The following is a 23,329-nucleotide window of genomic DNA, read 5'->3' as shown; positions in this document are numbered from 1 at the left end:
ATATTTGCACACCTATTGTCAATCACTTAGAATCAGACACACAGACAACACATTGGTCAGTCACCTTTGAATATGAAGAGGATTATCAGTCAGTACCAGTTAATGTTGTCGCAGCATTACATGCTACAAATGCTGATGTTACCCAAGACGCACTGGTTGAAGTAAGTATAAAAGAACATCCAAATTTACATCACCTACAAAGGATTTATTCAGATTTCATCCAAATCTTTGACTACAAAGAGGATGATGTCCTTCCACAAAATGAAAAGGATCGTCAAAAGATTCTTATCGAAGCCAATACTTTTGAAATTGATGAAGGCATCCTATACAGATTCGTTCCACAAAGACAGAAAGGCCATGCAGACAAGTTCATTAAACAGCTGGCAGTCCCAAGAACCCTCAGAAATCAAGTCCTGCAATCCTATCATGACTCAGAGTTTGGTGGTTGCCACCATGGGAAAGAAAGGATGCACAACACCATGAGACCTAAGTACTACTGGCCCAAAATGTACAGCGATATTGCTACTTATGTCCAGACATGTGAGGTATGTCAACAGACCAAGAGGCACTACCATGGCAAGAAGGCACCACTTCGTCCACTACCTGTAGAAGAGGTCTTCACCCGATGGCACGTTGACATTCTCGGTCCCCTGCCAACAACACCAGATAAGTACAAGTACATTTTGGTCATCACAGATGCATCATCTAGATGGTGTGAAGCTTTTCCACTTCGGACCCAAGAAGCCAAAGAAGTAGCAGATGTTCTCGTCAGAGAAATATTTTGTCGGTATGGCGCACCAAGGACCTTAATTTCAGACAGAGGTCAGAACTTCATGTCCAAACTCATCAAAGCAATTTGTGAACTTTTGGCAATTAAATTTACCCATACCAGCCCATACCAGCCCAAACCATCCTCAAACAAACAGCTGTGTAGAAAGGCTCAATTCCTATATCAATCAGTCACTAAGAGCCTATTGTAACAAGTCTCAAAATGATTGGCCCCGTTTTATTCCTGGCATCATGATGGCCTATCGGATGGCTCCAAATTCATCAACTCAAAAATCCCCATATGTTATGCTTTTCGGCCGAGAAATGAGAGCTCCACAAGATGTAGCATTAATTCCAAAAGAAAATTTAGGCCACAATAACAAAAGTTATCTTTCCAATTTGCTTGAGGAGCTTGAAATCACTAGAACAATCGCAGCTGAAAACACTGCTCGGGCTAAGGAGGTGTATTCAGAACAATATAATAGAAAGGCTAAAGAACCAGAATTCGCCCCAGGTCAAAGAGTTTGGCTATACTGTCAAAAAGTTGAAAAAGGCCTTTCCAACAAATTAACCAAAAAGTGGTATGGTAGCTATTATATCGTCCATACAGGTCCAAATTATACCTACAAACTACGCCGAAGTTCTGACGACAAAATACACAAACCATTGGTCCATGCCAACCGTCTGAAGCCATCCTGCTGATCGTCCACAGTATCCTCCAGAACCATACCTCAATGACACCAGTAACATAGATTCAGGAGTCATGGATGACAATGAGGAACCAGTCAGTGATTCACAGTCTGACAGCAACAATTCCCCATCAACAAGTTCAACTTACCAGGCTACTGATCAGTCACCTCCACAACAGAAAGGTAAGAAGGTCAATTCCAAAACAAAGGCAGGTACTTCCAGCAACAAGAGTCCGAAGCCAAAGACCCCAACAAAGAAGAAAAACCCTGCTTCAAGTACAACAGAAAAACCTACCAATCCCACGGCAACAATGAAGGAAAATCATGCCACACCAGGTCCTAGTGCTCCAACCAAGGTAAATGAAATGGTAAACAAAGGGAAAAGAGGAGTGAATAGTAAGCATCACCAACCCAAATCCAGAAAACAACCCGACGACAGCCAGGTACAACCTCCAAGTCCAACATCAGGTAATCAAACCAAGGATATACCTCAGGTTTTCAATCCAGAGGACATCCACTCAATTGTTAGTTCTAAGAGAGCAAATGGCAAAATCTACTACAGAGTGAAATGGAAGGATCAGGAAAGAGGAAACACATGGGAGTATGGCAGCAGCATTCCAGACTCCATTCGGAGAGAATTTCACCTCAAAAGAAGCATGTCAGGAAAACGACGAAAACGTCTACTGAAATATCATAAGTTTTTTGACCAAAAGGAATCAGCACAAGACAATAAATCAGTCAATGTTCTGTCAGGTAATTCAATGTTAGGGAATGTCCAGCAAGAGAACACCAAACCATGCATAGAATTAGACGTCAAACCATATCCGCTTTTTCCAAAACACCAACGAAAAGTAGATCATGGAATAAAGAAAGTTATGGGCATTGAAATTATTCAAGGAGATTGCTATGTCAAGACCTCACATACCCACAACAAAACTAATCATGATTACCTTACACACTATCTTGAAAATGTTCCTCCCCACCTCATACAGCGCTACCTTGATGATAGCTGGAAGGATCTTTCTGATTGGCCCGTTAATGTAGATAGTCGTCCATATGATCCAACTCAACTACCAATCTATAAATCCAAAAGGGTTATTTTTCCACATGGGGACTTGGGAGACATCGACAGGTTTTACTACCGTGCTACAAACATACACTATAGACGCGATCAACCATTTCAGGATCAACTCCCCATATATGTCTGTGAATGCCAATTGAAAATATTCTTGTGCAAAATACAAAATCTCCTAAATAAACGGTGCAAATCACTAAACAGCTATTAGCTGTATCTTGTTATGTTTACTTGTGTCCAGTCTGTTCACTATGGGTCGCCAGTTGAGAACAAATGGCATCAGCCTGATCATCTGAGTTATTTGTATCACAACAAATTTTGAGCATTGACCTGATCAACCAATCTCAAAAGCGAAGTGAAACGAACCAAACCAAAGAAAACCTTATCGCGAATCAAAATGAAAACTAAAAGCGAATCAAACCGAATTGAAACGAACCATATCGGGAATCGAAATGAAGTGAACCAAACCAAACCATACCGTGAATCGAAACGAAACCGAACCTTATCGCGAATCAAAATGAAAACTAAAAGCGAATCAAACCGAATTGAAACGAACCATATCGGGAATCAAAATGAAGTGAACCAAACCAAACCATACCGTGAATCGAAACGAAACCGAACCTTATCGCGAATTGAAATGAAATGAACCAAACCAAAGCAACCCATACTGCGAATCGTACCGAAGCAAATCAAACTATATAGCAAACCGAATGAAACCGAACCGTATCGCATTGAACCGAATTGAACTGAACGAAAATCGAAACGAAGCGAAACGAAACAAACCAAATTGAAATAAACCAAACCTAACAACTGAGATGAACAAAAAAAAAGAAAAAAAAAGAAGAAAAAAAGGCAAACCAAAAAGTTATGAAAACTAACAAATAATTCTAAAAAGGATATACATAACTTCTAACACTTTAGTAATTGTATACCTTATTAGTGTAATTAGTCACTGCACTTGTTATATGCACATGCACATATATGTATAATGCATCTAATGATAGTGTCCAAAAATAGGATATTTTTTCCATGATACACCTTTTTGCCACCAATACATTCGTCCTGGTCATGACACCATTTAGTAATACTTATGTACTGATCTTTTACATCGTAATTATCAAATTTGTTTTATTTTCTAGCTATTACAGACAAACGGAGGAAGTATTTATATATGACATAATTTTTTTAACATGCTAACTCTCTTTTCTTTGTTTCCATGTAAAACCTCTAATGGACACAGCCAACTATCCTCAAACCCCAATCCAGGATGTGGAACTCAAGGCCTCATACATCACCGATAAAACCACAAGTACAGAGTGCCAAGACAAGCCAGCTCCACATCCTGATTCCCTGATGACAGCATTTTTATATTATGTTTCCTTATATCAAAGAGACTCTATAATAATTGTTATTTACTATACTACCAGTTTAACTTAATACATTGTCCATCTAAGCCATAATTATTTTAATTTTTACACGTTTGGGGTCCAAACTTTTTCAGACGGAGGGGAAGTTATCATGGTACAACATTTATACTAAGTTATCTTATAATAACTAGATCTACATCAAGTGCTTTTATGAGTTATCATGGTGTAATATTTATACACCATTTCATATAATTATAGTTTAGCAAGTAATAATTATCATCAGGTAAAATGCATATATAAAATATCAGTAGTTTCAGTTATAGCTTTTTAGATGGTTGCTAGTTTAAGGTATCAAGATCCCATCTCCCAGACAAAGGATATTTATTTAAGTATATCTGTCATCACCTACCGGGGTATATAAGAATAACATTACTTCAATTAAGACTCATTAAGGATTAGCTCCCACACAAGCTCATCTATAGTGACACCCTAATCTCTTTCAAAGCATCCAGTAAATATGTCAACAAGATTAGTGCCAGTCCAACAAGATAAACAGGATTTAGTAATCCCCTCTGTCTAGCCATCCATTTAGCTTAGGACACAACCAATCGTGTATCAACCAATCACATTCCTTTCTATTGTTCAAACTTTCATTAAATACATACTGTAGCCAAGTTCTAGCAGAGAAGGGGTTTGACTCTCTTACCAAGCAGACCTCTCTCTCCCACAGCCCAGAGTGTGTACCGACTCTCTGAGGCACCCTTAGTTATTTTCTAAGTATATTGTAAATTGTTAATTGTTCTTGTAAATAAAATTGTGATTAGTCTCCTGTGACTCTGGCTCTTTGCTGACTAATTCCCCAAGAAAACCAGCACGTCATTTGGAAGGTATTGTTCACCCAGAACAGTTCCATGACCTCAACACTGGATTAAAGACAACCAACTCCTGCAAAGACACCAACAAAGGAAGAAAAAGTCTTCAAATATTGTAAGTACTACATTGTTGATTACTTGTCTTTCTTTAATTTAGTACGGTACATACTAATAGGTGTCATGGCAAATATGGAGTCTGGTATGGAAAGTAACTTTGAAAGTGAAATTCCAACAGTGTCTTTAGTTACGCCCCTTGCCAAAAGTGTAATTCAGGCAAAATTTGGCACAAAAACAACAAATTGTTTAGTAGATACAGGGGCATCCATTTGTTGTATTTCATCTGCTTTTCTGAGCACAGCTTTTGAAAACCTTACTCTTGGAAACTCACCCTTTCCACAGGTTAAAGGTGTTGGCGGCGAATTGCATAAAGTGTTAGGTTCAGTTGTGTTAGATTTTGTCATTGAGGATCAGGAATTTTCTCAAAGATTCTATGTTCTGCCTACACTTCCAGAAGCAGTGATACTAGGTGAGAACTTCCTTGATGACAATGATGCAGTCTTAGATTATAGCTGTCATTCCTTGATACTTAACAACAGCACCTCAGATAGGCAATATATCAATTTCATAGCCAATTCAGTGCAAGAGATTAGTGGATTAGCAAAAACAATAGATCAGATTTACACCCCCCCTCAGAGTGAAATTCATTTCAAGGTCAGACTATCAGAGACCAAAGAGGATTCCCTCATCCTCATTGAACCCATTGCTTCCCTCACTGCTCATTCTGATGGCAGGTGGTAGAACTCTTTCCAAAGTGAAAAGCAAAACTGCTACATTTAGGCTTATGAATCCCTCCCAAGAAGAAAAAGTTCTTGACAAGGGTACAGTTGTAGGCAAATTTAGTTACATTGACAAAGACTCTGACCAACCATTCATCAGTACCGTTAACACCGACAATGAGAAGAAAGACAATGACACCAGGGATTATGATAAAATTGCACAAGAATTAGGATTTGATTTGACCAATACACAACTGACTCCAGACCAACGACACAGACTACTTAGATTCTTGGGACAAAATAGAAACATGTTTTCAACGGGTCTTGCAGATTTAGGAAAGACTGACTTGCACCAGCATATCATTGACACTGGCGACCACCCACCCGTTAAGTGTAGACCATATCGCCAATCCCCTCATCTCCAAAAAGTCACTGAAGAGCTTATAGATGATTTTCTGAAGTATGATTTGATCGAGGAGTCTACTTCTATGTATTCAGCTCCCATTATCCTAGTCAAAAAACACGATGGCTCATACAGATTTGTTTGTGACTACAGAAAGTTGAATTCTGTCACTTTACCAATGTCATGGCCTCTTCCTGTTTTTGATGATGTTGTTGATAACATCGCCAATGCACAAGCTAAGATCTTCTCAACTTTAGACCTTGCTAATGGCTTCTTCCAAGTGCCATTACATGAAGATTCAAAGCATAAAACTGCTTTCGTCACCCATCAAGGCCTTTATCAGTTCAAACGTTTACCCCAAGGTTTGACAAATTCTCCACATTGTTTTCAACAGCTCATGAGCAAGGTGCTAAGAAAATTGCTTTTTAAGGTTGCGCTGATTTACATTGATGATTTGATAATTTACAGCAAAAACTTTGAAGAGCATCTCCAACATTTGGAGCAAGTATTTTACTATCTCAAACAGGCAAATTTAACACTAAAGCCATCCAAATGCAATTTTGCAACGGACAAAGTTTCTTTTCTGGGTCATGTTTTATCATGTGGAGGTGTTCAAGTTGATGACAAAAAGATTGAAGCAATTAGAACCTTTCCAGTGCCCAAATCACAAAAGCAGATCCGCTCCTTCTTAGGTCTCACAAACTTCTACAGGAAGTATGTGAAAAATTACGCTCACATAGCGCTTCCACTGAATGCCTTGCTAAAGAAGCATTCAGAGGCAGAAGTAGGAAAGAAACCAAAGTTCCAATGGTCACTTGAGTGTGATCAGGCATTCAACACACTCAAACATGCTATGAGTAATACACCTGTTCTGGCTTATCCAAATTTTGACAAAGAATTTCTTCTCGCAACTGATGCCAGTGATATGAGCATAGGTTTTGTTTTGAGTCAAAAAGACGAGAAAAATAATGAACATCCAATAGCTTTTGGTGGTAGAGCTCTTCATGGCAGCGAAAAGAACTGGAGCATTACAGTAAAGGAAGGCTTAGCTCTAGTTGAAGATCCTTTCGTCCATACCTTGCAAATTCCAAATTCACAGTCTACACTGATCATATAGCATTGAAATGGCTGAAATCCATCAAGGATGCCACAGGTAGGTTAGGGCGATGGTCTTTGGAACTTTCTACCTACACTTTTGACATTGTTCATCGCAGCGGCAAAGCCAATGGGAATGCCAATGCTCTCTCACGTAGGGAATATGAGGAAAATATTAACTGTAATGATCAGACAGAAGAAGATGCTGAGAAAACAGTCTTCTCAATAACTTCAACTCAGCAAAGCAAATCAACTAGCAATACCACAATCTTGCCAAACACCCATTCATCCACACGGGTCACACAGACAACTCAGACTGAGGATATTTGCACACCTATTGTCAATCACTTAGAATCAGACACACAGACAACACATTGGTCAGTCACCTTTGAATATGAAGAGGATTATCAGTCAGTACCAGTTAATGTTGTCGCAGCATTACATGCTACAAATGCTGATGTTACCCAAGACACATTGGTTGAAGTAAGTATAAAAGAACATCCAAATTTACGTCACCTACAAAGGATTTGTCCAGATTTCATCCAAATCTTTGACTTAATTTCAGACAGGTCAGAACTTCATGTCCAAACTTATCAAAGCACTTTGTGAACTTTTGGCAATTAAATTTACCCATACCAGCCCATACCATCCTCAAACAAACAGCTGTGTAGAAAGGCTCAATTCCTATATCAATCAGTCACTAAGAGCCTATTGTAACAAGTCTCAAAATGATTGGCCCCGTTTTATTCCTGGCATCATGATGGCCTATCGGATGGCTCCAAATTCATCAACTCAAATCCCCATATGTTATGCTTTTCGGCCGAGAAATGAGAGCTCCACAAGATTTAGGCCACAATAACAAAAGTTATCTTTCCAATTTGCTTGAGGAGCTTGAAATCACTAGAACAATCGCAGCTGAAAACACTGCTCGGGCTAAGGAGGTGTATTCAGAACAATATAATAGAAAGGCTAAAGAACCAGAATTCGCCCCAGGTCAAAGAGTTTGGCTTTACTGTCAAAAAGTTGAAAAAGGCCTTTCCAACAAATTAACCAAAAAGTGGTATGGTAGCTATTATATCGTCCATACAGGTCCAAATTATACCTACAAACTACGCCGAAGTTCTGACGACAAAATACACAAACCATTGGTCCATGCCAACCGTCTGAAGCCATATTTTGATCCTGCTGATCGTCCACAGTATCCTCCAGAACCATACCTCAATGACACCAGTAACATAGATTCAGGAGTCATGGATGACAATGAGGAACCAGTCAGTGATTCACAGTCTGACAGCAACAATTCCCCATCAACAAGTTCAACTTACCAGGCTACTGATCAGTCACCTCCACAACAGAAAGGTAAGAAGGTCAATTCCAAAACAAAGGCAGGTACTTCCAGCAACAAGAGTCCGAAGCCAAAGACCCCAAAAAAGAAGAAAAACCCTGCTTCAAGTACAACAGAAAAACCTACCAGTCCCACGGCAACAATGAAGGAAAATCATGCCACACCAGGTCCTAGTGCTCCAACCAAGGTAAATGAAAAGGTAAACAAAGGGAAAAGAGGAGTGAATAGTAAGCATCACCAGCCCAAATCCAGAAAACAACCTGACGACAGCCCGGTACAACCTCCAAGTCCAACATCAGGTAATCAAACCAAGGATATCCCTCAGGTTTTCAATTCAGAGGACATCCACTCAATTGTTAGTTCCAAGAGAGCAAATGGCAAAATTTACTACAGAGTGAAATGGAAGGATCAGGAAAGAGGAAACACATGGGAGTATAGCAGCAGCATTCCAGACTCCATTCGGAGAGAATTTCACCTCAAAAGAAGTATGTCAGGAAAACGACGAAAACGTCCACTGAAGAATCATAAGTTTTTTGACCAAAAGGAATCAGCACAAGACAATAAATCAGTCAATGTTCTGTCAGGTAATTCAATGTCAGGGAATGTCCAGCAAGTCAACACCAAACCATGCATAGAATTAGATGTCAAACCATATCTGTTTTTTCCAAAACACCAACGAAAAGTAGATCATAAAATAGAAAGAGTTCTGGGCATTGAAATTATTCAAGGAGACTGCTATGTCAAGGTCTTATATAAAGGATTTCCTGATACTGACTTTCACATGAAAGTGTTCCTCCCCACCTCATACAGCGCTACCTTGATGATAGCTGGGAGGATCTCCGTAATTGGTCCTGTCTAGAAGATAATCCTCGATATGATCCAGAGGAAGCACCAATTTATAAATCCAAAAGGGTTATTTTTCCACATGAAGACTTTGGAAACATCAACACCTTTTACTACCGTATTTCACTCACAGACATTAGTCCCCATGGACCATACCAGGATCAACTCGCCGTACATACCGAACAATGCCAATTGAACATATTCTTGATCAAAATACAAAATCTCCTGAATAAACGGTGCAAATCACGTAACAGCTATTAGCTGTATCTTGTTATGTTTACTTGTGTCCAGTCTTTTCACTATGGGTTGCCAGTTGAGAACAAATGGCATCAGCCTGATCATCTGAGTTATTTGTATCACAGCAAATTTTGAGCATTGACCTGATCAACCAATCTCAAAAGCGAAGTGAAATGACACAAACCGTACCGAAGCGAAGCAAAACATACTGCGAATCGAAACCCAAACCGCACCGAAGCGAAGCAAACCATACTGCGAATCGAACCCAAAACCGTACCGAAGCGAAGCAAACCATACTGCGAATCAAACCCAAACCATACCGAAGCGAAGCAAACCGTACCGATGCAAAATAAACCAAACCCTATCACATTGAACCGAACGAAAATCAAAGCGAAACAAACCAAATTGAAATAAAGCAAACTTAACAACCGAAATGAACCAAAACAAAGAAAAGGCAAACCAAATAGTTACGAAAACTAACAAAGAATTCTAAAAAGGATATACACCTTTCTAACACCTTTTGTATACCTTATTAGTGTAATAAATCAATGCACTTGTTATATGCACATGCACATATATGTATATATAATGCGTCTAATGATTGTATCCAAAAATAGAAGGATATTTTATTAATATTTTTTTTTCTTCTCATGATATACTTTTGTAATTTGCCGCCAATACATTCTTCCTGGCCATGACACCATTTAGTAATAATTATGTACTGATCTTTTACATCGTAATTATCATATTTGTTTTATTTTCTAGTTATTACAGACAAACGGAGGAAGCAGTTATATATGACATATTATTTGAACATGCTAACTCTCTTTTCTTTGTTTCCATGTAAACACCCTAATGGACACAGCCAACTATCTTACAACCCCAATCCAGGATGTGGAACTCAAGGCCTCATACATCACCGATAAAACCACAAGTACAGAGTGCCAAGACAAGCCAGCTCCACATCCTGATTCCCTGATGACAGCAGAAAGATCATTTACATCATGTTTCGTTATACCAAAGAGACTCTATAATAATTATTATTCACTACTACCAGTTTAACTTTATACATTGTCCATCTAAGCCTTAATTATTTTTATTTTACACGTTTGGGGTCCAAACTTTTTCAGACGGAGGGGAAGTTATCATGGTATAACATTTATACTAAGTTATCTTATAATAATTAGATCTTCATCAAGTGCTTTTATGAGTTATCATGGTGTAATATTTATACACCATTTCATATAATTATAGTTTAGCAAGTAATGATTATCATCAGGTAAAATGCATATATAAAATATCAGTAGGTCCAGTTATAGCTTTTTAGATGGTTGCTAGCCTAAAATAAGGTAAAGACATACTATTAAATAGGACAAGAGTTACGTCTACATAGTTTAATTGATTTGAAGCAAATGCTAGCCTAAGGTATCAAGATCCCATCTCCCAGACAAAGGATATTTATTTAAGTATATCTGTCATCACCTACCGGGGTATATTAGAATAACATTACTTCAATTAAGACTCATTAAGGATTAGCCCCCATACAAGCTCGTCTATAGTGCATTAAGAATTAGCCCCCATACAAGCTCGTCTATAGGGCATTAAGGATTAGCCCCCACACAAGCTCATCTATAGTGACACCCTAATCTCTTTCAAAACATCCAGTAAATATGTCAACAAGATTAGTGCCAGTCCAACAGGATTAACAGGATTTAGTATTCCCCTCTGTCTAGCCATCCATTTAGCATAGGACACAACCAATCGTGTATCAACCAATCACATTCCTTTCTATAGTTCAAACTTTCATTAAATACATACTGTAGCCAAGTTCAAACAAAATTCTTAGGACTTATTTTTGATCAACACCTCACGTGGGAGGCTCACGTCCAAAAACTAAAAACTAGATGCAGCAAAGACCTTAACACATTAAGATGTCTCACCGGCTCTAACTGGGGAGCCTCCAAAGATACCCTCCTCTCACTATATACAACACTAATTAGATCAAAACTAGACTACGGCTGTGCCATATACAATACCCTAAACAACTCTCTTTCTAAAAAACTTACAATACAATACAATACAATACAATACAATATCAGGCTCTCAAACTAATTACACGCACCCAACATGGCACCTCCTACACCTCACTTCAGGCCCTTACAGGAGAAATGCCACTAAATCTACGCAGGGAACATCTAAGCCTTAATTTCTGGGCCGCGTCCCAAACAAACCCTCTCATCCAAAACCTAATTAACCAAAACATTAGCCCAAGAAACCAAGCTCTAGCTCGCAAACACCCATTACTCACCCCAATATCCCAAAGAATAACTAACTACCTCAATGAACACCAAACTCAAAATCTTAAACAAAACTGCAAAAAATCAAATATCTTCACCCCTAAACTCAAAATACGCCAAATAGACACAACGCTAGCTAACCAAATAAATAAACAAACCGACCCAAACATAGCTAAAACCACCACACTTTCATACATACACGAAAATTGGCCAAATTGGTGTCACATATACACTGACGGATCTTCAGACCCGATCTCCAACCACACAGGCTTCGGAGTCCATACCACACAACCAGTTATATCCACACAATCTTACCGACTCCCTAACAACCAATCTATATTCACGGCCGAACTTATGGGCATGGCCTCAGCCCTGCATAACCAACAATCTAAAAACAACAAAAAAATCCTAATTCTCACTGACTCCCTTAGTGGACTACAAGCCCTCCAAAACAAAAATACCAAAAAACGACCTAAATTAATAAACCAAATACTTAAAAGCTCCAACGACCTAACAAAAGCAGGCAAACAAATAACCTTCTTGTGGATCCCCGCCCACGTAGGAATTTACGGCAACGAAAGCGCCGATAAAGCAGCTAAATTATCTCTCAAAATACCAGAAATAAGCCTAAACCTACCCATCTCAAAATCAGAAATTAAAAGTGTAAACAAACAAAAAATAACCAAAAAATGGCATAATCAATATCAAAACTCAAATAGCCAAATCAAAAAAGTGCTCAGAAAACCACTAGCCAAACCTAAAATCCTACACCCCTCTAAAAAAATTGACAGATTAATTACAAAACTCCAAACAGGACACACTAACCTAAATAACCACCTAAAACAACGTAAAAGACACACCACAGGCAACTGCCCCCACTGCAAACAACCCGAAACCACAAAACACGCACTCATTCACTGCACCCACTATCAAACACACAGAACCACACTACAAACCACCCTCAATCTAAATAAGGTTCCTACTCTAGATGAAATACTAAACCCTCAAAATAAACTAGAAAACTTCAAGGCCCTAGGCGTATTCCTAATCAAAACAGACCTAATTAAGCGCATCTAAAAATTAATTAATCTACCAATCCAAAATCCAATAAACATACAAACACCCACCTCACCCGGCTCCCTTAGTTCCCTCCTCCACCCACCTCGGCATTTATTCCAAATTTCAAAATTTCAAAAAATCAATATAAGCAACCCCTAAAAGCCCCCTCTTGGGTTGCACACACCACTTTCACCCTTCTCGGAATACACTAAATGGTCCGGCCAGGCCCGTGTGCGAAATACGCTGCAGTCGGAAAGCGCACGTTAAATCTTCTATATCAGTCAGTCAGTCAAGTTCTAGCAGAGAAGGGGTTTGACTCTCTTACCAAGCAGACCTCTCTCCCACAGCCCAGAGTGTGTATCGACTCTCTGTGGCACCCTCAGTTATTATCTAAGCATAAATTGTAAATTGTTAATTGTTCTTGTAAATAAAATTGTAATTAGTCTCCTGTGACTCTGGCTCTTGCTGACTAATTCCCCAAGAAAACCAGCACGTCATTTGGAAGGTATTGTTCACCCAGAACAGTTCCATGATAATAGAATGGGCCACACCAGACAGATCTTCCTCTGCATTAGGCTTAAACATTGGAGGTATCACATGGAACAACATAAAATGAACTATTACACTCTACTTATTACAAAATACCCATTGCCAGACAAATCATCTTCTGCATAAAGCCCGCCAGACACACCCTCACCCTACCCCACACAGTTGACCCTCTGTAATCCCAGTGTGCATAATGAAACATAGGAGGCAGAAGAGCATTGGACATCAGCTCTAAGAGTCAACAAATGGTCAAATTTATGTTTTGTTCTTAAAGATGGAATGATTTTATTGAGATTTTAATCACATATTTTTAAAATTAGGTCTCTGAATACTAGTATTGATATCATAGATTAGGCCTATCGTTTAAATGTAATGAAAATGGCATGAATCTGATTCTTGTGAATATATATCTGATCAGCTATGAAGTCATCAAAGCCTGCTATAGCCTGATAGCTTGGCTATGGATTCCTACAACATGCTCAAATAGGCACACTGCTTCCTCTCCCATTTTTCCCATCTCCCCCTTAGCTTCCTTGCATGAATGCGCACACGTAGTCAAGTTCAGAGGTCACTTCCAGGTCACTTCCAGTACACTTGAATGCACATATACCACACAATGTGGTTAGGACTGACATGTTATCATAGACCACGTTGTTTTGCCAAACCCTTCAACTCTCACAAAAATCATTGTGGTTTAATGGTATATGCAATATGAGTCCAGTTTCTAAATGGTTGTTTTTCATATTTCATGTGGTGTCTGTGGCTTTACTATTCCCGTTTCGCCTGTGTTTGTTTGCGTTATTAATTTGGTATTAATATCTGAATTTATACCTGTTTTTTGTTGATCAGAAGAAATAACAATTTTATTATTATAACCGATCACTTCACTTATCTTAAGTTCCATATTACTCGGAGACATGTTTTGTCCCGGAGCATAAACATAGTCTACTTTGGATAGAGCGTACTGTAATACATCTTGATAACGCTTTATAGAAGATGGTATGTCAACTGGTGAATTAATAGTATCCGCTACATTTGCAACAAACTGTTTTTGTGCATCGAACGCTGTCCCAGAACCAATTATTCCTGTTCGTCTTTGCGATTGTGCACTAAGAATTGCCAATACATAAGTTCTTATTGATTCATTAAATCTTACAACTCCTGGGTTAGTAAAATTATTTTCTGTTTTATCATTAAGAAATCCATTCCGAGCATTTCCAGGTGGTTGCTCAACCTTTTGGGCAGTGAAAGCAAAACCACCCTTAAAGTTCATACGATCGTCTCTCCACTCATTACTCGAGAGAGCAAAGCTCAGAAGTAGCCGACCTCTTTTCAGTAAATCATCGCTGACTTCTTTAACAGAGTGTGCACCAGCATACGGAATACCTAGACCATGGTTAACTCCACTCAGACGCCAATCTTTACTCTTTACATTAAATTCCTGACATATACGTTCGAATACCCACCTATTATACGGATTATTTGTGGAATTCCACGCTCAATCCTATGGTAATGGGGCACTAATTTCTTTAAGAAAACGTCATATCTGATAGTACACGTGAAAGGATAAAACAGACTTATTTACTTCAAATCCTGGGGCATAAAGATATACACCACATCCTGTTGTGGCACACCATATGGCAAAGTTTAACTTGTCCTGCCAAAATTGCATCGGATTGTGGAACCAATCATGCACCATTTTATCGCTAGTTGCTGTGACCCTGTATTTTTCAAAGATATCAGGGAATTTAGCAACAGAGGCACTTACTAAAATCGACTGATTAGTAATGTAAGTTGATTTCATATTTAACTTATGATATAGTATCTTTGTATATTTAATATGTATGTCACACTCCCGAGAATAACAAATGGTCAGGCTATTCAACTGCTTCATACTATCGATAACTCGGATGGGCAACTTCAAGTTGCCCTATGAGATGAAACATATTACCCATGGTGGACCAATATAAATGCTGCAAGAAATAGTAATTGGTTTTTAATTAGGTATTGATCACACTCGCATTGCTATACCTGATGGGTATTACAGCGTATGTTCACTCAATGATGAAATTTTTAAGCCTTTGGGACATAGTCTCACACAAAATGAGTCAAATGGGATTCTGAAATTAAGTGTTGGAGAAGAGAATTTATTTCTTGCTGAGATGTTAGCAGAAACACTTGGACTTGATGGCAGAACGATAATAATACCACCCAACGAAACAGTGCATGGAATTTAATTGCCCGATTTAGTTCCCAATAAAGAGTTGTGCATCCATCTTGATCAGATCAGTACGACGGATAATATTCAACTTGAAAGTCCTTCAACTCTGCTGAGAGCTATTCCAGTCAAAGGAGAAAAATACAATAGCGGTAGAACGGAATCTTGGCAAGTTACACGCTTTACACTTACAAGATAATGTATGCAAGCGGAAAGAAGTTACATTCACAGGTAATCTAGGAGATTTAAGCGATGTCGACGTTAGTGGACTCAATAAAAACACTTCATACAATCTTACTTGCACCAATGATAATAAATGGACTATGATCGAACAAAAAAAAATTGAGTGGCTATAGAATATCGTCATTACCCCCTACATATGTGATGATGGGTAAGGGACATCAATTAACTAAGATAATAAATAGTGGGATCATACTCGCGGGTTATATCCCCTCAAAACGAAAAAGTGTGTTAGTCTCTCCCCTGCCAGAAAACCCAGGTCATATGTTATTTAGTCGTCTGGCAGTAAAAAGCGTTAGTTTAAATTTGGTTACTGAATTTGATGATATTAAAGATGACTTGAGTGGAATACCTAATCTTTCTACACTTATTATTGAAGTCTTGTTTGGAGATGCACCAGAAGATTACCAGATCTATCAATTAAATGGCTCAAGAAACACAAACGTCAACATTGCAGTATTATTCATATGGGAGCATCACCCGTTGCAACCGTTGAGGTGGTCCAAATTATTAAAAGTGACAGCATTTCTCTAACTAAGATATTTATGCCGTATAATATACATTTAATAAGGTTGATGTATACTCTCAAAACATTGAAGCAAGACCAATTAAAGACTATTATATGATATAATAATATACATTATGGGTTTATATCCGGCGTTCGATGAAGCATCTGAAAAGATGGATACTGTTGATGGATTTCGATTACATCAAATAAGTGACAGAAAACATTGAATAGAGAAGGAGAGGGAGTTGAGACTTGGATTGTATAAAGTATCGCAGAGCTGTGAATGTTCTCGACGGAGTTGACACTGCGCTTGTAACAGCCGGTGTTGGTTTGTTATCAACTATAATCGCAGCGCCTATCGTACTTGGCATTGAAATAGCCGCTGGAGTCTCAGGACTGGCCGGAATAGCAATAAAATGCATTTCTCGTAAGTTGCAAAAGAAAGCATTAAAACCGGATACTTGCCGGATCAAAGTTGAACAGCATTGAGGACCATATTTCAACAGCAATGGCTGATTGTAAGATATCCGAGGAGGAGTTTCGTTTAGTGCTGTCAGAACTCACCAAATAAAACATAATGAAGCAGGAGATTTGATCAAATTCTCGTAAGACCAGTGGTATTAGCGAGGACGAGAAAAAAAAGTTCATAGAACAGGGGAGACAACAATTATTCCGTGCCAAAACGAAAGAACTGGTTGGAGATTAAAAATAGATTGTTTCCTATCGTTGGATCACACCACAATAATTTAAACGAATGCTTACATAAGTATATAATAATGGAGCCAATCAAATGGTGAGAATTACCACAGGGTATCTATTCTATCAGTGATGTCAAACCAACCAAATCCGGTCATCAATTGTTTCTTTCCAATTTAGAAAAAGAGCATATAATGAACGAAGAACTTAGTAAAAATGTTGAATATCACTTTGTTCAAAATAATGGTATGTGTATGAGTAAAAATAATACAGAATATTTTCATTACAATTTAGTTTAATATCATGACGATCGTTGAATCGCATCAGCGTTTAGACATAAAAAATTCCATCTGTAGTAGTAGTATAGGTATATAAATCTGGCTCCAGTGGAAGTGAGCCAGAATCCCCATTACCCAGCTCTACAGGCAATGCATGTACTGTTGTCTTGTTAGTCTACCCCTTCGACTCCACCTCGGTTAAAACAACTGATCATCTAGAACGCTCATAAATTATTTGGACCCCAAAGGTAGCGTTGTAGTGTGCAATCACTGTACTATTACCACACAAATGTGTGAGCATGATTCTGATTGGACTATTAGGGACTTTCAGCCAATGAAAGGAGCAGATAGCAACAAGATAAAGAGGAAATTTAATTCAATAATTGGAACAGCTGTGTGTGTGTAATGTAAAATATTTTGATATATAAATCCCACGAGGCCGCAGCCTCAGCGCTGGGACCTCCATATCCCCGATGGAACAGTCTGAAAAATCCCATGAACCTCCCCACAAGTATTCGCTGTCATTCCATAGACATGATACGGCTGTTACAAATACACTGGTGTTAGTGCAGAAAGGGAATTCCATTGTGATGTATTAAGGTCATGTGATACTTACAGCTTTTGGGTATGAGGATTTATAAAGAGATTTATAAACTTACCTGTATGGTTGCCTCTCATAAAAGATTCCATTCAGGCCACAGAAGTGATACCTGGGTTGCAGAAGTCTAGCAACTTCTCCCACCAGAAGTGAAGTACATGTGGCTTCCATCTGTAATGGTAACCATCACTGAAGTAAAATATCAATGTATATCAACATATACCAGTATTTCAATTAGGAGATAAACATACTGTTTTCAATGTAGAGCTAGGTTACCTGTAGCTTAAACTGTGCAAAATTGAATTTGAAACCGGTTGGCAGCGTGAGGTTTCAAATGTTAAATTTAGCGCTGTTAATTCTACATGTAACCCAGCTCTAGATTGAGAACACTATGTTTATCTCCATTCTACCATGACTAAATAAAACGTGAACTCTTTGATACTAGCAAATATATTGAGTAAAACGTCTTGGGTTGTGTCAAGTGTTTTGATTGGGTTGCCAATGTGAATTGTCTATGTGAATTCATCGACAAGTCTTTAAACAAAATATGGCTCAGGCACTTTGTTTACACCGTAATACTTCACTCGAACTTGTGACAGTCGTTGACAGCATATAACCACGGCAACTTGGAAAGCTAACATGAGGTGGGCACCGCTAAAGAAATCTAAGCAAGCTTTGCAAAGCTTTGTTCTACACCAAACGTCACTATTATGACGTCATATCACTCATGGTGACGCAAAAGATATGACTCACAGTCGTATATGGAAAAGCGCCAAATTCCAAGCACTCTGTTGTCCTTTGAATATTGTAGTAACTGCAACTTTGCATTTTGTATCCTATAATTGTAGATATAATTACCGTATTCGACGTAATAAGCGCCCCGCTCTAATAAGCGCCCACTGCGATATTTGCTGATATATTGGCTGGTGAACAATCCCAAATAGCACCCCTTCCGACTGATCAATGTACACAAGACTTATTTATTCACGTATAATACACACTCGTGTGTTATATGCACCCTTAATTATGGGCAATTAAATTCCGGGAAAATATATCTGTCGTACATAAACATTTCAGGCTGTCACCATAAACCACGAAATATATCTTTCAACTCTGTTTTTTTTCCACCAAAATAATATTCTAACAAGCATGAAATACTCACATCTCCCGCCAATATGACATGTCGGGTGTGTGCAATGCATTAGCTCCTGTGGACTATGTTCACTGGGCCTTTTTGTAAAGAAATATACTACGTTTTTCAAGATCTGCTCCAGAAACGAGGACTACTGCCATTTTCAGTCTAAATCAAAGTCGTTGCCATGGAAACTCGAAAAATAACTCTTAAAAAAATATAAAAAATATCCAAAGGCACCAGTTCACCACTAGACCAATCAATGTGCAAAATATGGTGAAGAAAAATGGTACGGTTTTCAAGATCTGCTCAGGAATGAGGACAACTGCCATTTTCAGTCTAAATCAAAGTCGTTGCCATGGAAACTCGAAAAATATTGTTTTTTTAAATCCCAAACTATCAAAAGGCACCAGTTCACCACTAGATCTATCTATGTGCCAAGTTTGGTGAAGAAATATGGTACGGTTTTCAAGATCTGCTCCGGAAACGAGGACAACGGCCATTTTCAGTCTAAATCAAAGTCGTTGCCATGGAAGTCGAATTTTTTTTTTTTTAAATCTCAAACTATCAAAAGGCACCAGTTCACCACTAGACCTATCTATGTGCCAAGTATGACGAAGAAATATGGTACGGTTTTCAAGATCTGCTCCGGAAACGAGGACTACTGCCATTTTCAGTCTAAATCAAAGTTGTTGCCATGGAAACTCGAAAAATAACTTTTTTAAAAATCCCAAACTATCAAAAGGCACCAGTTCACCACTAGATCTATCTATGTGCCAAGTTTGGTGAAGAAATATGGTACGGTTTTCAAGATCTGCTCCGGAAACGAGGACTACTGCAATTTTCAGTCTAAATCAAAGTCGTTGCCATGGAAACTCGAAAAATAACTTTTTTAAAAATCCCAAACTATCAAAAGGCACCAGTTCACCACTAGATCTATCTATGTGCCAAGTTTGGTGAAGAAATATGGTACGTTTTTCAAGATCTGCTCCGGAAACGAGGACAACTGCCATTTTCAGTCTAAATAAAAGTCCTTGCCATGGAAACTTGAAAAATATTGTTTTTAAAAATCCCAAACTATCAAAAGGCACAATTTCACCACTAGATCTATCTATGTGCCAAGTTTGGTGAAGAAATATGGTACGGTTTTCAAGATCTGCTCCGGAAACGAGGACTACTGCAATTTTCAGTCTAAATCAAAGCCATTGCCATGGAAACTCGACAAATAACTTTTTTAAAAATCCCAAACTATCAAAAGGCAGCATTTCACCACTAGATCTATCTATGTGCCAAGATTGGTGAAGAAATATGGTACAGTTGTCAAGATCTGCTCTGGAAACGAAGTGTGCCGGCCAGCTGGGCGGCACCCATTCCTATATCCCCCTTCCACTTCGTGGCGGGGGATAATAAGAGCCCCCTATTTCTAATTTTGAGAGCCCCCTCGGCGCTTATTGCATCAAAAACGGTATTTAGATACACCTTCCGACATGACGACATGATGTGACCGTCAAACCAGCTGTTTCAATCAGAGGGGGTTTATTGTGATTCAATAGCCTCTGACTGACCAGAATCAAGTAATTTCCAAATTCATGGTAAGATATCAAATATCCATTGTAAGTCCAATATTGGGGTCCCCATAGGAGGGATACAGTAGCAATGATGCTATTTAAAGTGCAGATTTAAAGCTGGCTTACCCTTAGTTCCTAACACTGAATGCTGTTGAAGGCATACCACAAACTCACAATTTTGTAAATAATATAGAGACACTGCACTGTAGCTCACCTGGTCAACATCAGCAAACATCATATTAAAGTCAGCATTAGAATTCAAATAATTTCTGCCAAGGACTTTGACGACAAACTGACAAATCTGAAACAAATAACTATTTTGAACAATGTTTGTTAATCCACAATAATGAATGTAACATTTATTACTACCTCAGGGGTAAAACATATTGGTGCATATATCTGCAGTGTCTAAGTAAATATTCCTCCTTAACATTTGTTCTGAAGAAATCAAAATACCAGGAGTGTTGGTACTGGAATATTTATATCTGGGACTAATTCATTGTGCACATATCACTTTTCAGTTATTTTCCTAATCACTGGTGGATGGTGAACCCTGACCTTTACGTGACTACTGTCAATGCATTCTTTCTTCATATTTAGATCACAAGAATACCGTTTTTGTTTACCCTGGAAATGCAACCAAACACAAAGGATAACAAACTGAGGTAATACTAATTTGCACTTTTCTTACCAAATGCTGAAGCACCATAGCAGAAAAACAGAGTCTTATTCTAAATAGGCATATGCATCTGTTTGTCTATTTTGCTGAATGAATGTGTGTCAGTTCACATGGTTCAGCATGATCAAAGAATTTGGGATGAGGGACTATTTCCCTTCAAGTGATGAATCATACAAATTACAAATCACTATATTGCAGGGTTAGAAATCAAATTCCTCCCTAAACTGTTCTTCACAGAACAGAAAGACAGGGTACAACTGTAAATCGTGAAATTAATGCATCTCCAATAGAATGCGACTGCTGGTCCCTAGCCAAAAATGCGACTCAATATGAATGAGACACCCCCTCCTCTCAAGCATCAGTGGATGTATATCTTAGGAAAATGTCCTCTGTCACGTTTACAGGAGAATCCTCACCTTAATCCAATCTTACATTAATCCAATCACACACCAAATAGCACCGCTTATTAGCGCTGAGTTGAGTACTTCCACTAAAACAATACATGCGCTGGCTCGTGTCAGCCTTTGACGCAGTCGTAAAGAACAAAGACACTATGTTGCGAGGGTGGCGTCTGTCTTGACGGCTTGCCCTCATCTGGCCTACACCTTATATCGCCTACACCTCATCTGGCCTACACTAAATACAAATGGTTACTTTCACACCCCTGTTGTGTAGAATGGTACTGTCCATTAACCCATTAAAGATTTCATTCATTAATATGAATTAATGACCTGAGTACATGGGCCTTTGAACTAATCCGATGTTTTCATAGTGGTATCTGATCCTTGAGTTTGTTTTGACTGTTTATACAGGATTACTGTTATAATCCACTTTTAACAGGTCTACTCATCTCAAAAGTTTTGTAAGTGTGTATACATTAACTTATCTCATATAATCCAATCTGAGCATTTTAACAGGTCTACTCATCTCCAAATTTCTGCAAGTATATATATATACCTTAGTAAGTACTATTGTGTGCCCCAGGATTAGACCTAACCTCTTACCAAATAATTAAAAAACTCCCCCTAAAACTACTCCAGGCACTACTCAAACTATACAATCTCATCTACCTAAACGGACAGGTTCCTACTCCCTGGAAACAGGCCCTAGTCATACCAATCCCTAAACCTAATAAACCAGCTAATCAAGCTAACTCATATAGACCAATATCCCTAACTTCAAACTTATGTAAAGTAATGGAATCAATGGCTAAAAATAGATTACAACATTACTTAACCCAAAATAACATCATAAACCCAGATCAAAGCGGTTTCACTCCTGGCCGCTCAACCCTAGATAACCTCGCCCGACTAGAACAAGATATTAAGACAGAACAACTAAATAAACAATATACCACAGGCATCTTCTTAGACTTCTCTAAAGCTTTCGACATGCTATGGCACGATGGGCTAATACAAAAACTTAAAAAAATAGGACTCAAAGGTCAGATAATAAACTACATCCAGGACTTCTTAAACAATCGTAAAATAACCGTGGGTATAGACCAAACTCTATCGGACCAATGTCCCCTAGAAAATGGCACTCCACAGGGCAGTATCTTCAGCCCCACCCTCTTCAATATAATGATAAACGATCTATTCGAGGGTCTATCCCCTAAAGTAAACACATCAAAATTCGCGGATGATGGAGCCATCTGGATCCGCACTGAAAACATGAAAATGGCCAAAAATCTACTCCAAAAATCTCTTAATAAAATACAACAATGGGCTGACAAATGTGGCTTCTCCCTTAACTCAGAAAAAACAACAGGAATAGTATTCAAACATAAAAACATGAAACCCGCCTCCCCAATCCTCCAGCTAAACAATCAAATTTCAAAAACAAACCAAATTCTTAGGACTTATTTTCGATGAACATCTCACCTGGGATGCTCACATCCAAAACCTAACAACTAAATGCAGTAAAGACCTAAACACCCTAAGATGCCTAACTGGCTCTAACTGGGGAGCCTCCAAAGATAATCTCCCCTCTCTCTACATATCCCTAATTAGATCAAAACTAGACTACGGCTGCGCCATA

At 38.5% G+C, this 23,329-nt stretch overlaps 1 protein-coding gene across 5 annotated transcripts in view; it reads right to left on the bottom strand.

Annotated features, from left to right (window-relative positions):
* The window catches only part of LOC139466653 (CWF19-like protein 1), a 411,301-nt gene that overhangs the window by 186,758 nt on the left and 201,214 nt on the right, over nt 1-23,329 (bottom strand). For 4 of the 5 annotated variants that reach the window (XM_071248237.1, XM_071248241.1, XM_071248239.1 and 1 more), the window contains exons 6-7: nt 20,825-20,911; nt 17,972-18,081 (exon numbers count right to left, since the gene is read on the bottom strand). In XM_071248237.1, coding sequence (XP_071104338.1) covers nt 17,972-18,081; nt 20,825-20,911 — 197 coding nt within the window. The remainder of the gene's footprint in view (nt 1-17,971; nt 18,082-20,824; nt 20,912-23,329) is intronic. The other variant, XM_071248238.1, reaches the window with a different exon arrangement.

The sequence above is a fragment of the Haliotis cracherodii genome, unplaced genomic scaffold (assembly GCF_022045235.1).
Source record: "Haliotis cracherodii isolate W230 unplaced genomic scaffold, xgHalCrac1.p SCAF_19, whole genome shotgun sequence".
Lineage (NCBI taxonomy): Eukaryota > Metazoa > Mollusca > Gastropoda > Lepetellida > Haliotidae > Haliotis > Haliotis cracherodii.
This window is presented reverse-complemented; position numbering and strand designations above follow the sequence as displayed.